Source organism: Nipponia nippon, unplaced genomic scaffold (assembly GCF_047370975.1).
Source record: "Nipponia nippon isolate SJK-2023a ecotype South Korea unplaced genomic scaffold, ASM4737097v1 scaffold_4, whole genome shotgun sequence".
In the NCBI taxonomy this organism is placed as follows: domain Eukaryota; kingdom Metazoa; phylum Chordata; class Aves; order Pelecaniformes; family Threskiornithidae; genus Nipponia; species Nipponia nippon.
In genome coordinates, this window is record NW_028262358.1 from 26,507,096 (window position 1) to 26,525,353 (window position 18,258).

At 38.0% G+C, this 18,258-nt stretch overlaps 1 protein-coding gene across 7 annotated transcripts in view; it reads left to right on the plus strand.

Annotated features, from left to right (window-relative positions):
- Nucleotides 1-17,653, plus strand: part of BICRAL (BICRA like chromatin remodeling complex associated protein) — a 48,472-nt gene extending 30,819 nt beyond the window's left edge. For all 7 annotated transcript variants that reach the window (XM_087777453.1, XM_087777454.1, XM_087777456.1 and 4 more), the window contains 8 exons: nucleotides 3,876-5,576; nucleotides 7,370-7,469; nucleotides 8,733-8,830; nucleotides 10,687-10,748; nucleotides 10,879-11,024; nucleotides 11,194-11,288; nucleotides 13,006-13,108; nucleotides 13,920-17,653. In XM_087777453.1, coding sequence (XP_087633579.1) covers nucleotides 3,876-5,576; nucleotides 7,370-7,469; nucleotides 8,733-8,830; nucleotides 10,687-10,748; nucleotides 10,879-11,024; nucleotides 11,194-11,288; nucleotides 13,006-13,108; nucleotides 13,920-14,722 — 3,108 coding nt within the window. In that variant the 3' untranslated portion in view covers nucleotides 14,723-17,653. The remainder of the gene's footprint in view (nucleotides 1-3,875; nucleotides 5,577-7,369; nucleotides 7,470-8,732; nucleotides 8,831-10,686; nucleotides 10,749-10,878; nucleotides 11,025-11,193; nucleotides 11,289-13,005; nucleotides 13,109-13,919) is intronic.
- Nucleotides 17,654-18,258: the final 605 nt, after the last annotated feature.

The following is an 18,258-nucleotide window of genomic DNA, read 5'->3' on the forward strand; positions in this document are numbered from 1 at the left end:
GACTGTTAAATAATTGACATAAATAAATCCTGAAAACTGTTTATCTGTGTGTAGAGAACTAGTGACTTTTCTGTAGCCACAGTAGTGTGATGTGGAGTGTTTGCCCTGTCATTCCCTTTTTTCGGCTGGGATAGAGATTTTCTTCACAGTAGCTGGTATAGTGCTGTGTTTTGGATCTACTATGAGAATAACGTAGATAGCACACTGATGTTTTAGTTGTCGCTAAGTAGTGCTTACACTAGTCCAGGACTTTTCAGCTTCCCATGCTCTGCCAGGTGCACAAGAAGCTGGGAGGGGGCACAGCCAGGACAGCTGACCCAGACTGGCCAAAGGGCTATTCCATACCGTATGATGTCATGCTCGGTATATAAACTGGGGGGAGTCGGCCAGGGTGGGGTCCACTGCCTGGGGAGGGGCTGGGCATTGGTTGGTGAGTGGTGAGCAATTGCATCATGTATCACTTGCTTTGTATATTATTATTATTAGTAGTACTACTACTACTGATTTACTTTATTTCAATTATTAAACTGTTCTTACCTCAACCGATGATTTTTCTCACTCTTCCGATTCTCTCCCCCGTCCCACTGGGGAGGGGGGAGTGAGCAAGCAACTGTGTGGTGCTTAGTTGCTGGCTGGGGTTAAACCACAACACCCTTTCAATATCATTCTTAAATATTGTAGAAGAAACATACGTTGAGTGACAGTTCTTTCTCCAGATAAGCTGGTTGAGATAATGGTGGGGAAGCGGGGTACCAACAGTAATAGGGTGTGCCTAATTTTCAGCTCATCAGGAACAGTGGTTTCAACTTGGTACCAGGCTAGCCATTATCAGACAGCAGCTTCCTCTATGCAGCATGGCAGACGTGGGTTTTGAGGACTCATCCTAAGAAAAATGAGGTTATGGGGGGAAAAGGGTGACGTATGACATGTATTCGTCATAGCCTAGACTTCCTAGTTGTTCTTTGTAGAGATTATTCTGACAAGCATGAGTAGGTGGGCAGGAGTCAGGGGTGTATTTTCAGAAAGTGAGTTTTTGGAGTCATTTTGAGAGGGAGTGGGAGATTCTGGGCAAGGCGGGATTGTTGCATAGGGAGTAGCAGTTGGGAGAAACAAAAATACTTGGTGAAAGCCAAAAGAGCTTTCTGGGGTATGAGTTTGGGGGGGTAGGTAATCTAGAAGGTAGGTGATCAGAGGAGCAGGGATTTCTAGTGTGTGTTCCTAGAATGGCTTACTGCATTTTCATTCTCCAGCACTTGTTCCTCTCGTGCTCTGTTCTCATCCTTTTCTATCTTCATAATGAATACCAATGCCATCTTCTCTTCCCTCCCTCGCATGAGAGCCCTCTGCTGACCTAAGTAAAGAACAACTTGATTGCAAAGATAGATTCTTACAGCGCATTGTGAAGGAATAAGGAGTATCTGAAAGATTAATAGAAATAGATGGTTTCACAGTCCCTGCTCATAATGTAAGATACCTGAAAATAAAAAGGCTTCTGAGTTTTCAGTCATTAAAATTTTTGCAGATAATGAAAGTTCTGTATCCAGAACATACATTTGTATGTGTCCAGAATTGCTACCATGAAGTAGGATTGACTCTCTTGATGCCCGTCTCATGCCTTTCAGTGGCAGAGTTTACAAATTTAGTGTCAAGGGTTCAGCGCCTCAGCTGGTAAGCATGCTCAGCCAACACCTAACAGAAACAAGATTAAGTTCCCGCTGACTGAAGGATGAGAAAGCAGTGGCCACTCTTCCGCCCTTCCCGCCCTGCCCTCCCCCGCCCCGAGTTGAATGATTGCATACCACCCCTGCTGATTCCAGGTTGGTTTCCTTGGGTGGTCATCAGTCTCTGTTATAACCCTCATGAGAGGGTTCTTCAGCCATTGTGTTACTACCTGGGTTGTACTTGGTGACTGCTTCCACCTTCCTATTATAGTATAGAAGAATAGCTTAAGAGAGCAGAATGTTCATGGAGCCAGCGAGAATAAGACTCTTGTTGGTAAGCAGATTCAAGAAGTTGCAGAGGCACTGATTTCTTGTTGAAATTAATATGGTATTCTGCATGGCTGTTCTGAATCTGGGCAGCACTGATGCAGATGTTAATTTGAAAGGTCCCTGGTTCCAGTTTAAGCACATAAAATTGTTTTTGGATGTTAAACAGTCCTGAGAGCAGGGAATGAAACTTGGGATTCTTCATTCCAGTGGGAGAGTTTCAAGCTATTAATACTGATTGCATGTGATATTATTTATTATTACTATTGCTATTATTATTAGTAGTAGTAGTAGTTGTATTGTTAGTGCTAACCGGAATAGCATTAACTGGAGCCCTCTAAGCTACACAGTCATGAAAGATTTCAGATTGGTCATTGTCACTGGAGACAAGTTACAGATGCAATAGGGAATTCTGCACAAGAACCTGACAGTTGTAAGTCCTAATAACACCCTAGTTAGTGATTCCTTTTTGCTCTGCCTGATGGTTGCTAGGTACAGTTGAGAACCTGATCTGTAATTTTAGGTGTTCATGAGATGCAGGCATCAAGGCGTTTAAGTACTACTTTAATTCCTTCTGTTAACATTAGATGTAAAAAAGTTTATTGTAATTTTATAATGGTGTTTTGAAAATATTTTACTGAATTTTAAGAACAATCTCTTAATATTTTAAAACATGATGGAAGTTTCATAAACTACACAGGCTGATTAAGAAACAGATTGGGGTAAAATTCTGAATAAATATGCTTGAGAAACTGAAGTTAGGGTGGGGACATCATTGCATGTGATAATTACGGCTTGCAGCATCTTCACACTGTTTATACGAGGTGAAAAGAAGCGTCTATGACCTTCAAGGAGTGAAGGCTCAGAGTATGAAGGTGGCTGATAATTTCACACCCCCATTTTGCATTTATCCTGACCTAAAAAGAAATGGGATGTTGTCTTTGAATAGTTGAGATGTGATTTGGCAATTTAGAAAGGTGTGCTCTGTCTAACTTAAAACTATTGCAAGTGTTATTATGCATTTAAATTCGTCATTCCACCTGTAGAAACCTGATAGCTTGTGTCGTCTAGAGTTTCTGGACATAGTTTTGTTTTAGGAAAATTTTACTGACAGTAGGCCGGAGTAAAGTAGGTTCTGATTTTCCTTGTCACATTATTTATGGATGTAGATGTGACGGATTTTTTTCGTTCAAGGTGCCACTTAATATTTGCTGTCGTTTCAATGTTTATAGTTCTCTGTAATCTTTTTACTAGTATAAACCACAAAATCTGTAGCTTTTTTCCTTACTGCTTTGTTTCTAAAATTTTTCCTAACAAAGAATTAGTGTAATTCGTTAACTTTATGAAATGGTCACTAGTTTGCACTGTGTCACTATAGAAATATTGGTAGGATTTTGGAGATGGGTCTCATTTGATAGAGGAAGTCAGTGAAGGAGCAGCTTTCTCCTGCCTTTTCTCTGCCACTACTGTTGCTACTGAAACCTTGCCCCAAATTGAGTTACAGTGGAGGTCTTTTCGCTCCTCCGTTCTTTTATCCTTTTGTCCATACAGTGCTCAGCTTGAGGAAGGGAAAATGGTACTTCAAGAGCATGTCACATCCTCTTGAAACAGTGCAGCTGCAGAGCTGAGTGCTGTGGAATTGGGAGATTTGAGAAGTGAAAGGAGAGTAGTGTCTCCAGCAGTCCGTTATGAGGGCATGAGTGGGATGTGAGTGACGCACATGTTAATGCTGGCCCACTGTATGGGATGAGTGTCACCTTATATACATACTATGCAAAGAATACAATTTTGTAAAGAAAGTTTGTTTGCATGAAAAAAAGCTTAATGGGGAAACAAGGTAGAGCTTGGAATTTGTGAAAATGATTTATTTCTTGTTTTGCATTTCAGAACACTGATCCTAAGTCGGCTGTAAAAGGTGTAAGCGGTCAGCTTGGAGAGGGGCCTAGTGATGGACTGCAGCTGTCCAGTAGCCTTCAGTTTCTTGAAGATGAACTTGTATCTTCTCCTTTACCTGATCTTACTGAGGATCAGCCTTTTGATATTCTTCAGAAGTCCTTGCAGGAGGCCAATATTACTGAACAGACTTTGGCAGAAGAGGCATATTTGGATGCCAGTGTAGGTTCTAGCCAACAGTTTGCACAAGCTCAGCTTCATCCTTCTTCATCAGCATCCTTTACTCAGGCTTCTAATGTTTCTAATTACTCAGGTCAGACGTTGCAACCTATAGGAGTTACTCAAGTGGTACAGCAACCTGTTGGAGCATCTTTTGCAAGCAATACAGTCGGTGTGCAACATGGCTTTATGCAACATGTCGGAATTAGTGTTCCCAGCCAGCATTTGTCTAACAGCAGCCAGATCAGTGGTTCTGGGCAGATACAGCTAATTGGTTCATTTAGTAATCAACCTTCCATGATGACCATTAATAACCTTGATGGATCGCAGATAATACTGAAAGGCAATGGTCAACAAACACCTGCAAACATGAGTAGTGGCCTCTTGGTTCATAGACAAACTCCAAACGGTAACTCGCTGTTTGGTAACTCAAATTCAAGTCCAGTAGCACAACCAGTAACCGTTCCATTTAACAGCACAAATTTTCAGACGTCATTGCCTGTCCATAATATCATCATTCAAAGGGGTTTGGCACCAAACTCTAACAAAGTTCCCGTTAATATCCAACCAAAGCCTATCCAGATGGGTCAGCAGACTGCTTACAATGTGAATAACTTGGGAATGCAGCAACATCACGTACAGCAAGGGATTCCGTTTGCTTCTGCAAACTCACCTCAGAGTTCAGTAGTTGGTCCTCATATGTCTGTTAATATTGTTAATCAGCAGAATACAAGAAAATCAGTTACACCTCAGACAGTTAGCAATGCTGGAGGTAGTATTGTGATCCATTCTCCTATGGGACAGCCTCATGCACCTCAAAACCAGTTTCTCATACCTACAAGTTTGTCTGTTAATTCTAATTCAGTTCATCACGTCCAGGCCATAAATGGACAACTTCTTCAGACTCAGCCTTCCCAGCTGGTTCCTAGCCAAGTGTCTGCTGAGCATGTAATGCTCAACAGGAACTCTACAAACATGCTAAGAGCCAACCAGTCGTATTCAGGACAGATGCTGAATAATCAGAACACAGCTGTTCAGCTTGTTTCGGGCCAGACATTCACAGCTCCTGGAAACCAAGTCATAGTAAATCATGGAACTTCACAAATTGTTGGTGGACAGGTGCCACTGCAGCAGGCATCACCAACGGTGTTACATTTGTCACCCAGTCAAGCTAATGTTTCTCAAGGTAGATCGAATTTTACTACGATGTCACCTGGGCAGTCTACAGTCTCAAACATGTCAGCTTCTAATCGATTTGCTGTTGCAAGTTCTTCTGGTTCAGTACATCCTAGCTTGGGACCATCAGTTCAGTCTGTCGCATCGGGAGGAAACTTTACTGGAGATCAGCTGACACAGAACAGAACTCAAGTTCCCATCAGTGCATCGCATCGTCTTCCAGCATCCTCTTCCAAATCTGTCAGCACCTTCAGTCACACGTCAGTTGGAGTAACACAGCAACAGTTCGCCTTTGGTCAGGTATGAAAGCTGCTTGAGAATGTAGCCAAAGAAATGCTTATAAGCTATGTTAAAATCTGGTTAGCAACGTATTAAAGTTGGTGTTAATACAGCGAACACTAATTTTGCTAGTTTGTATTGTTACAAATACTGTGGAACTGCTGAAAATTACTGTAAACCAGAGACATCATTTCACTCGGTATTTTCTAAAGTCTATCACCGAGTGAATGAGTCTGTCACTTTCATTAATTCAGACGATTTTGTTGGTGATTTATAGTAATATTTTCAAAACTGCTTAGCACTGATCTATTTCTGCTCCCATTTAAGGGAACGGACATTGTAAGATTACACAACTATGAGCTCTCCTGAAAATCTTAACCATAGAGCTAGCTGTAAAGGCTCGGGTACATTCTTAGCACTTATAAGTCTTTCGACCTCACTGAAAACTATGCATGTGTTTTCAAGGTTTGACCTATTCAAATTAGAGATGAAAAGGTTTCTTGGGTTTCTCTTTTCTATTTACCATACAAAATTAATCTGTTAAAGCTTAACCTTTTTGGCATTTTGTCCACTGTAGTTTTGTGTGTCTGGAGCAGTTAGTTTTCAAATTTGAAGCAAAGACAAGGCAAGAGGTGTTTCTGAGAATCCTTAAGAGAAAATACATTTTAAAGCAGTTTGTAAGTGTAACATTTAAAAAATACTTTTTCTAAGAAGAGGCCTACTTAGTAATAATTTAAAAAAATTCCTGAATTTACTTTTAAGGTGAGAACTGGTCTTTTTTTGTTCTGTTGATGCAGCTGCAGTATATATTCAGCTCAAGTTTGCCGGTTTTCATAAGTGAACTTCCAAAATCTGCCAATATTTAACTCAGTGACTTGTCACACAATTAGCAACAAGCTATTATTCTGCTTCTGTACTTTTTTTGCCTTTTTTTTTTCTTCCTTGATCATTATAAAATACTGATAATCTCAGAATGCATTGGCACTAATTATCTTAGATCTTTCTCTTTTCCCAAAGGTCTAATGGATTTTTTTTTTTTTAACCAAGACCAAAATGGGCAATGAAATAATGTGTCTTAGAAAATAATGTGTATTTAGAAAATAAGGGCGAACATATTGTAGAACCACATTATTAGTCTTTGCCAAAACTGCTAGTACAGGTTGTAACATTTTGTTGGCAGATGAGTAATTTGAGGCCTGCCTGACTGTCTCTTCATGTGTCCACATCTTCCTATTTGTAGGATGTGTGCTGGGTCAGTGAGTTTCAGCAGTTATAAAAACATAATACTTCTTATTGCTGTAAAAGATCATTTTGGTTATGTGCTGAAATTTCAGAGCTGAAAATGGAAACTACAGAGGACAAATTTTGCTGTTTGCTAGAATCTTTTTCGTTTGTTTGTACTTGCATTTTAAGTATTGTACTGTATTGTAAACCATCTATCATTTAGTCACTAAACACTGGGCAGTTTGATCCCCTGTATTTTTTTGTTGTGGAGACAGCTTATTTAGTCCCCTTGCAGTTTTGAGACTCTGAAAAGCTGAGCTTGTAGTGGTAAATCACGGTTCTTCTGGACTGTAACTGGTGTATATTTGTACTACTAGTGTAATTTGTATTCCTCTCTGATTTACTTTATAAAATTATTTAACTTCTTGAATTGAGATGTCTGAAATTTCACCACTTATGAATTTGAGGTTGAAAAATGATGCGTAGAGCTGAATTTTAGTTGCCTTTTTTTGCTTTTTTTGCTGTTTGTTAAAGCTTTCAGTAAATATTTGACTGTGTTTTTTTATTTTTTTTTAATGTATGTGGCACAGAAAAAAGCTATGAACCAGACATCACCAGTTTCTGCATCGAAGACACAGGATAATTTGAGACAGCCTCAACTAACAAGTCTTCTGAGCAACACACTATCAGGTCAACTAAGGTCTTTTTAAAATCATTTTCTTAATTTTCTCCAGCAACAGAAATTGATTTTTCTTTGATATGTCAGACTTGCATTGATGGCTCATGCTGATAGGGTCCTAAAGGTTATCAAAATTTTATTTTTAGAAGAATGCAAACTAAATTTTTCGGTATTGAATGTGTGCTTTTATTTTTCCCAACCATGACACTTCACTTTGTAGAGTGAAAAGTTGAATCTCCACAATAAGCAATTATTTCTCCCCTCTATAAAATCCAAAATTGTACCGTCTTTCATTTTCCTTTTTTTTTTTTTTTCAGCTTAGGAAAATAGAAATAAGTAATTTTCAAAATATGGACATCTGCTAAAAATTCTATGAAACTTCTAGACCCTCTGTTGTGATGACTGCTTCAGATACAGAGGAAAGAAAAATAGCGATTACAAGGTTACGTGCAGGCTGTCATCACTCAATTTGTTTTTTAATATGTTACTTTCCGTTAGAATAGTTAATGGATTGTTCATGGCAGAATACTGGGCTTTTCAAGCAGCACCATGCTACTGAAAGAACAAAACCAATATATTCAAAACCAGAAAAATGCAGTAACTTTCATGTTCTCTTTGTACATAAGTAACCCTTTTGAATAAGGTCCCATAATCTACCTGCCTTTTTTTTTCCCTTGTGTATTGTTATGTGCAAGCTGTCCAGGCAGTTCTCTGCAGTCAGCACAGTATGGGTTTTTTTGGGGGGGGGGGCGGATCTTATTTTTGTTGGTTGTAAATGTAGCATGGCTGATAAGATGGTATTTGAATTCCTGAGCAAGGCAATTGGAAGAAGTCTGTCCATCTAGAAAATCTAGAAAAAAAAAAAAATTATGATGCCCGCTGTCTAAATAGTTTCAGGATCTCTAGAAAAATTGGATTTGTATTCTTGAAGGGAGGGTTAGAATTGAAAAGCTTGATAAAATGTACTGCATGATTTTCAGTAAATTGTTGGGACGCTATACTTATGGTACTTGAATTTCTTCTTACATTGCAGTACTATGATAGGAGATGATTTGTATCTGAGGATTTTCATAGTTCGCAGCACAAAATGTCAGTCCTGTTCTCATTTTTATGAGCCAGTCTCTCCATAGGGTAGTTGCACTAATGCTTTTAAGCATATGAAACGTGTATTTTTCTCCTAAAAGCTAAAAACTCAAGTAAAATGATCAGGATAGGTACATGAAATTCTTCTCTTCTTGCTTAGGATTACAGTCTTTTTAACATATTTTTTACAGGACAGGACTCTGGAGGAAAAATCATACAGCAATCTCTAGGAACCGCACAGCCACAAGAAAAAGTAATAGGATCATCATCAGTTCAACAGAGTATACAGGTAAAGAATACTTTCATTTATATGTTTCCCTTTCCCTTAAAATTTTAGTGAAGTTAGGGATGTTTCAACTCCATATTGATAACCTAGGAGTCCTTGCAGCTTCTTTTAGGGTATATGAAGTCACTCAAGCTTATCACATTCTCCCTTGACATAATAAACGTTGAGTATTTTGCAAATTGATATTCTGAATGCTGTTTTGAGATTTAATTCAGTAAGTGGAGTCTGACTGTACTGTTCGCTGAAGATAATTTCATATGACATAGCAGTTCTTCATTGAGTTGGACGTTAAGTTAGATCATTACTTCTTACAAACTCAGCTATTCTCTAGCTGATGGGGAGAGGATGGTTTGTGAGAAGTAGCAGAAAAATTCCATCTGGTCTTTTGTCTGTTTTATTCTTTACTGCATTGTCTTCCTTCCCTGGTGTCTTTTTTTTTTTTTTTAATTTAAAAAAAAAAAAACAACCAAAAAACAACACCAAAGGTTGTCCTATATATGGCAACTATGTACAAACATTTAGCACTATGTCCAGGGTTTGGGGCTGGAAGGGGGAGGCCAGCTATTTTGGAGAGGGAATGCAAGAACTTCTGGAGGGAGAAGAGGGTTGTTACATGGACTGAGTAGCTGAGGGCAAGAAGTGAGGCTTTGAAGTAGGCTTGAAAGTGTGGGCTTTGTTGTGGATGGAACTAAACTACACAGTCATGGAAGAAAACAAGGGAGGATCTGACTTGGAATTTTTGTTCCTTGCTGTAAACGTATTTGTCAATGTAGTATGACATGAACGTTTTTCCCTGTCTTACTGATACGCAAGTAGAGCAGAAGATACTCACAGTAGTGCTCCATTATGAGTTCAGCCTGGTTTTGTAATTGTTGGTGAGATGTTCATTCTCCTGTGGTGGCGAATACTTCTTATGCTCTGATGCTAGAGGCCTTTTGGCCAGCAAGTACCATTACAGTGTGCCTGCTTCAATGTGCTCCTACTTTGCTAAGAAGGATGCTCCATACCACATGCTTTTTTTGTTCCTTCTAACCATGTTGTAGTTCAAAAGAGCTTTCATGCAGTCTTTTTTTAAAACATAAGTAACTTTTGTTCTGTGACCAATTTCATTAGTAAGACTAGCTGACTAAAAAACCCAACAACTGCATATTAACCAAAAACACTTTGATCCAGAATGCCTTCTTTGGGAGAATACTTGGATTGCAGTAATGCCTCTCATACAGTAGGAACATAGGCCTTTACCACCTCAGAGAGCCTCACATCTTAGGACAGCGTTCCCTTGAAAAACCTTGGCTTCATGAATGTCTAAGGAAAGGAGAAGATGATGTAGATCTACCTGATGAGTATATCTATAGCATAGACACTGAAACAGAATTCCTAGAACCACTTTCACCCCCCACCCAGCCACCATGCTTTTGAGAATTTACGTATGCAGCCTTAGCCTGCTTTCCTGACAGATGCTCTAATCCATCAAAATCAGGCAAGATGACATCAGCTGAGAAATGCAGAGAGAGTTCTTGAAAGCAGATTTCTCAGGAAAAGTTTTTTAGTTGTACCTTTTCTTCTTTTCACCTGATAAATTTGATAACCAACCTTTTTCCTAGTGAAGCATGTATATGCACTACAGTGGAATTTGCCTACAAACAACATTTCAGCCCTTTGGTTTATGTAAGAGAAGTGACTTCCCTATTTCATTGATACAGTGCCCTGTGAAAATAGGAGGTAGTTGAAAGTGTTTATGCTTATGTGGTGGTTACACTTAGTATTGGTGATACACTTAATTGGCAGAAATAAATGCTGAAACTTAGGCTTTGCAAAGGAGGGGATATATTGTAATTTGTCTTTTATTTTGAACTTAGGTGGATGGTCATTTAGTTGGACAGAAAAGGCCTGCTGCTAAACAGTTAACTAAAGGAGCTTTGTAAGTCATTCTTCTTTTGTAATTTTGTTTCAGATATTTCCTCTAACGTTCATTTCTTTTTTAAGTTTTTTTAATGTATAAACTTCTGTTAGAGTGTGTGTTAATTATATATCATTAATTTTCCATGTAGTATTCTACAGCAGTTACAGAAGGATCAAATGCATGCTGTGACACCAGATAAAAGTCGGTTCAGATCATTAAATGATGCAGTTCAGAGACTCCTTTCATACCATGTGTGCCAGGGATCACTGCCAACAGAGGAAGACCTAAGAAAAGGTACTTTTCTTTTTAAAAATTGGCAATACGTTTGTAATCAATGTATGGGGAGAATTCTTTATGTAAGTTAGAGCAAATAAGAAAGGGAACATTTCTAAATTTGTGCAGGTTACTGAACCTTCTGGTTACTGAAGAACAGTATTTGAAAGTATACTCTTGTCTTTTCTAGTGGACAGTGAATTTGAATCTGTAGCTACACAGCTTCTGAAGAGGACACAGGCTATGCTGAACAAATACAGATGTTTGCTTATAGAAGATGCAATGGTAAGGTGTATAACCCAGGTACATTTCATGTTTATAGGATGTGATTCAGTTTGTTAAAAAAAAATCATCTGCAGGAAGGTGAGAGCTAGCATTACAATTCATTTTGTTGATACTATTTATTGCCTTATGAAGGTGATAAATACATATATGAAGGGTTTAGAGATACGTATGCTGGCAAAGCTTGATTTCTCTCCCAGAAACAGCTTCAGGCAGGAGGATGGTGGTCATTAGCTCCCCTTGGCTTATTGAGTAAGGAGTTACCAGTATGGAGCAGACCCAAGTAGCTCCACAGAAAGGTAAAATGTTTTGAGGCTAAACACAACTCCATGCTTCTAGAAACAAGACAACAATATCTGGATGGTGATGTTTTGCATCAGTTCCCAGTTAGGTGCTCTGGGAGATGTTCGTGGGGGTGTAAGGCTGTACAAAGCTCTGCTGAGGACAGGATTTCAGGAGAGTGAGACCCATACCCGGTGCAAAGAAGCACAGTTAAAGTTAGCATGAAGATTTTGTTAGCTCAGTCTCTCCAGGAAGACTTCTTCAGTCCCCCCACCAACAGACATGAACTTCTCTCTGCTTATACTTTGCTCTTGCGCTGATCAGGCTGTGGTAGTCAAACACGTGATTTCTGTATATTTCTGTGAGTGACAGAGCCTGAAAGAATGTTGAAAAGCTCCATTCAGAAGCCTCCAGCCATATTATAATTGGAGCTAAACCATACTACAATTTGGGAAATCATTGCTTCTCCTTGGAAGCTAGGTGGAGCCTCACATTTTCATCAGAAATGCTTCTGATTTAAGTGCTTTCACAATCCCAGGTGTGAGGTAAAAAGAAAACTGACAAAGTTACTTTAAGAATGTATTTTACAAGGATCAGGAAATGTCATTGTGGCTTCAGACATGCTAGTTTTCAAGCCTGGAAAAGTTTTGGATTTGAGTACAATAAACATTTAAATCAGTCTGCTTTAGAGACAGGAATAAGTAATATAAGTGTTAGAATTAATATGTTTTTGGAATCCAGCAGTCCCATTAAAAAAGATACTGACCATCAAATATTTGCAAGTAATTGCAGGTGCAGAGGGGGGATGGAGGTTAAAATCTGTTCTTATAGCATCTTGTATGTATGGTAAATCCCATTCAGTCATTTTGAAGAGGTTATTTCATACAGTGTTCAGGTGTGGAACTAGACACCTGTGTTGTGACTTAGTAGCCAGTGAACTTTCTTTGGTGATCGATGGATCCACCTGGCTTGAAGGCATTGTCAGCAAAGTGCAACTCGGCACCAGCTGGTTAGAAGGATGGGAGAGAAGCGCAGGGAACAAACAAGATGGGATGGTCCCAGTGCAAGATTTTTACTGTTTTCTTCTCCAAATGAGAAAGATACTGTATGATGTAAAAAATTGTGGTGTACAGTGGTAAACATACTCAGTCCTGAAAAGGTACAATTCTTACAATTGGAATAGTAATTCCTTGCTTTAAAATCTTTAACAAACAAAATGTACCATAAAACGTGAATAATAATTTATGGTCGAGTTTCAGTAGTGGTTGGGGTCACAGTCAAGATCATTGAAAATGCTGTGGAGTTGTGAACATTGTCTGCAAATATCTAATGAAAGACATTCTTTTTCTCTGAAGAGTAACTAAGCTATAAATGTTTTTATTCGGTACCAACATATGAGTGACTGAGAGATGGTTGGTTTTTTTTCCTTTCCCTGCAGCGGATAAATCCCTCTGCAGAAATGGTTATGATTGATAGGATGTTTAACCAGGAAGAAAGGGCATCTCTGACCCGGGATAAGCGTCTTGCACTAGTGGATCCTGGTAAGTAATGGTTAATTTCTGAATCTTAGAAAAGTACGGAGTGTTTAAACATAGCTGTGGCCACGGTGAGGCACTGAGTGCTAGGGATTCCAGTAATTGAAATACTGAATAAGCAGTTGCAAGTTAAATTTTAATAACTCCCAAATTCATGAATCTGGAGACATCATAAGGTTGAACACAGTTATTTGGGGAAAAAATATATTCGGCCTGTTCGGCAGAGAAATATTTCAGAATTTCTTTTGACAATAGTCATGACTCCTGCATAGTCTCAGTTCTAATAGGGAAGAATCTGTGAGTTTGCTGGCAGTCAGAAAGAACACTGCTGTATGAAGCATGAATACTCTTGTTCATCTTAATGAAGTGTTGCTTTTGGAATGTCATGGCCACTTCAATGGCAGCATTTTTAACCAGACTGTTGTTGAATGTAGCAACTAGAAACACATTATTTGTGTAAGATAACAGTTACTATTGGTTTAAATGTTCCACATATTCTGCATATTTTAAAAGATACTCAGTGGATGTATTGAAGAAGGTATTAGTCTTCCTGATACCATATTTGCATATTTAGAATGCTAGGAAGTGCTCTTAGTCTGGTTTTACAGTGCACATACAGGCATAATATGCTGATTAATTTGGTGACAATCTCCTGTGCTGAACGCAGCAGAACACTTCAGTATGTGTGCGTCTCTTAAAGACATGAATCTTTAGGCTGTGGATGTTGTTTGAATTTTAATACTTAGAAACTATGTTGGTGTGTCTGTTATTTTGATGTATAGGTAACTTAAGTTAAATGTTGTTACTTAATTTTCAGATGGTTATCAGGCCGATTTTTGTTGTTCTGCCAAACAATTTGACAAAACAGCTGAAGAAGCACAGTCCAGCAAAAGTGACCATCAGTCTAGCAAAACATTACCTTCTCGAAGTCAGACTACCAAAACTCAAGCTAGAGACCGACCAAAATCCAGCTCAGCAGAGTCCACAAATCACAGTAAACTTCCTCTAGTGCCTAACAGCATTCTGACACCACAAGAAGGAATAGCTTCTACTAAAAAATCGGAGAGCCTCACTAAAGCTTTAAAGTTAGAAAAAGCTAATTGTTCTTCTGAGAGCCAATATGTGGCCCGTTCTGAAGAAAAAATGGCTGGGAAAGATCTTGCCAAGTCCACGGAGAATTCTTCGAGTTCTGAAGACTTGTCAAAAACTGTGTCAAGAGGCGGTCACGGAACACACAATAAAATATCAAGGAACACAATTCAGTCTTTCTCAAAGGTAACGTGTAATAATTCCCTCCAAGAAAAAACTCTGAGGAGCTCTCCAAAGAATGAGGTTTTACATCCTGATACCAGGAAAGGCTCTGGTGAACCCCAGCAAGACTTACTGCTCAGTAAGAGTCTAGAAACGACGTTTAAAAACATCTTGGAACTTAAAAAAGCTGGCAGACAGCCACAAAACGAGGCGACAAGTAGTGGCTCAGTTGAATTAGAATTTCCTAATTTTTCACCTATTGCTTCACAGGAAAACTGCCTGGAAAAATTTATTCCAGACCACAGTGAAGGTGTTATAGAAACTGACTCTATTTTAGAAGCAGCTGTAAATAGTATCTTAGAGTGTTAATAGTTACAGTACCATGGACAAGTTATGTTTCTCTTAGCAGAAGCAAATGTGAATGACACCACAAGTACAGCCTGACATGCATTTAAGGTTAACCTTTCTAAACTAGATTCTGTTCTGTGTTTGAGAGCAATACTCATTGTGGTTACAGTGAGATATCCAAGTAAAGTTAATCCTTGTTAGAATGCAGTCTGTTAGGGCCTTACTATTTCAAGTATTATTATGATAGTGCTTTTGATAATTGTGCAGTACTGCAACATAACAAGGTTGCAGGTCGTTAGGCCCTATGTAATATGGTAATATACTGACAATCACAGTCATTTGAAAGGATATATTTATTAAGAAAATGTTTTTAAAAAGTGATGGAAGCAACAATTCTCCCCTACCCTTTTCTTCCACAAATCATCAAATTTTTAGTTTTTCTGGAAAACCCACTGTACCTCTATTCAGAAGTGATTATTTGCTTTGTTAATGAATCTGTGTTCTAGAATACTTAAGTTGGAAGGATATCATCAGTGTGTTTACAAGGCTTCATAATTTAAACTTAAAGTGCTTTTCTATTGCTTTCTGAGCAGAAACTAGTACTTGATGATATATTTGTAGTGGGTAACTTTAGTCTGTGGGATGATATTATATGATCTTAGTCACAGTGGCATGATATGAAGTAATAAATGCTTGACTAAGGAAGGTAGAATGGAAGCCAGTAAATGGCAAAGTGTACAGGATGAGGCCGTGATAGAGCCATGAATTTATATATATAATACATATATATGTTAACTCTTGAGGAAAAGACTTTGCATTTTATAATTGGATGTAGTCAGCCTTGAGTCTTTCTGAAGTGGTATAAATGTTTTTTTTTATTTGTTGTTTGTTTTTTTAGACCAAGTGTCAAAAGCACTTTTATTTGAAAACTGTTATGATATTTGTAGCTTATATTTTAAGAGGACATTAGCCTTACTCTGATTAAATTTAAAGGCCAGTGTTTATTTTTTATTTTTTTGCTTTTTGCTGTCAGAGAATGTTAAATCATCCACTGTAGCAGTCATAATTATCAAGATATGTACAGACCAAAGTCGATCAGCAATCCCATTGTTGAAACATATCGAAAAGTGTGTAATTATTAATTCATATTGTAGAGCCAAGTGGAACCATTGCATGGTTTGTATTTGGCTTACTGTCATGTTGTTAAGATAGAATCTTATTATTTTATTTATTTATTTTAATCTATGACAACCTTTTTTTTGCTGCCCATGCTGCTTTTTCCTAGTTTACTTTGGTCATGAGTGCTTTTGTGCACATAAGTACGCTGACATTCGTCACGTGCCTGTAGTACATATGTCTGCTCAGGAGGATATAGCTTTTGTGATTTCTAAGGTATGCTCATGTTCTCCCCCAGACCTTCTCCACAATTTCTTAGAAAAATTACCATCCATTTTCCAGACTTGCTGATTACAGTTTTCGTAATAGAGAGGCTCATTGTGACAAGCCGTGGTTGTCAGTCAGATTGCCAGGAAGGAAAACAGAAAGTTTTGCTGTCATGTAATTCAGTCCATCTGAATAGCTCAAAAGAAAGCAGAATTAGATCCTTGTGACAGTGGAAGATGACAGTGCAACTCGGTGTTGAGCTACAGTCCACTGTCTGACCACTAAAGGAAACCAAATCTAGAAAGCAATGTGAGAAAGATGAACTTACTGAAAATTCATTTCCCCTTTGACGTGAATGGAAATACTGGTTTTGTATGTTACTAATTGCCATTTAAAAAAATTGTGCCAATTTTAAAGTACATGTTTGTAGAAACCCAACATTCCCAAGTGTTGTATAAAATATTCAAGGTAATAATAAGTATTGCCAGTTTTAAATTTTTAGTTAGGTGTCCATAGAATAGACTCTCAGGCAGTTAGCTGTTTTCTTATCGGCAAAACTGACAATATAGTCTTCACCTATTGCCTTTTTAGATTTAATAATATGCTCATGGCTGTGTATCCTGATGTGTATTTTATTTTATCATTTTGGAAATTTAACCGTTCTGAACTATCTAGGAAGGAAAACAGTAAGTTACACAGCTGTATGTTAACTAGTTAAATTTTTCTTTTCTAGGGGGAAAAAAAAGTAAAGTTGCACATTCATTGATCCACTTGCTTTTTGTACCACCTCAAAATGGGTATGGGGTTTCCAGCCTCTCTACAGCAAATACGTAATGAAGTATCAGGCTATGTGTCTTCTATTGGATCTCATTTGGGGATGGGGGACAATGGCATATAAAAAGTGACAAATTACGATAAGTAATCATGGTTGATTTGGTCAGACACATTTCTCTGAACTACTTACGAGAGGAACCCATTGAACAATCCTAGCAAGATTAATCTTAGATTGTTAATGTTCTGTTGTTCACTCCTTTGAATTCAATTCTAAAGGAATTCTGGTACGTGGTGAAGCAGTAAATGAAAGAATTGTATTTTTGTTGTGCTTAAAAAAAAAGTATGAATTTATTAATCATATGGGCTCAAGTCCAGCAAAGTATTGTGAATGTGCATGACTTTAAACATGTTTTCATTATTTTGCTGGATCAGCATTGTGATTTCAATGTTATTTAATACTGCCTAATATTAAAACAAATTTTAAACTGGCAATTAAGAAAACTATGTTTGTTTTGAAGATTTTAGTATAATTTATCTGTTAGATTAGGGAGGCCTTACAGACTGACTTCACTTAAAGAGGATGTGTCACTTAATTGTCAGTGTGGTATGGACTTTATTTGCTTAAATACCTTCATTTGTAAAGTATGTCTCACTTGAAATTGCTTTGTATACATTTTGTAAAAATATTTATAAAATGTTTTGTAAAAAAAAAGTATAACAAATTGCAGTTTATTTTGTTATGTTGGATAAATACTGTTAAAAGACACAAGTCAGTAAATATATTGTTAATCCATGGATAGGAAATGTTTAGTTGGAGATTACAAATTGAAACAACCATTGCAATACAGCCAAAGATTTGGGAAAAAATGTCTACCTGTGATTGTCTTGATTTAACCAAGTTGAATATTTACATTTCCAAAAGAAGATTGTTCTCAGTTTTAAGCAATATGGTTGCAAAATATTCTCCCTCCTGTGCTTTTTATAATGCAGCCCTGCTATAAAACACTTAATAGGCCAACTTCCCTTACTCTATGAATCTTTCTGAACATAGGCTATTAGGACTTTGTTCGTGTGGCATTATAACTACATACAGTAACGTCGATCTCCAAATAACAAGATTGCCAACGGCCCTGCTCTGTTGTCATTAGAAATCTTGCCATGGTGAGGTTGCTGAGACACACTCTCTTTCTCCAGCATGTTTTCACAAGATAGAGGCATCACCTTCCTGATATGTCGGGGAGACAGAAGAAAAGAGAGGGATTTTGTTACTCAGCTGGCCACCTCACCCATGCTGCAGGTTTCTGAGTTGTGCCAGTTGCATTTGGTTATAGATACCTGTGTTTGCAGTATTTCCCATTCCTTCCTTTTGGCTGTGAGAAGATACTACAATTGCTGGTGAT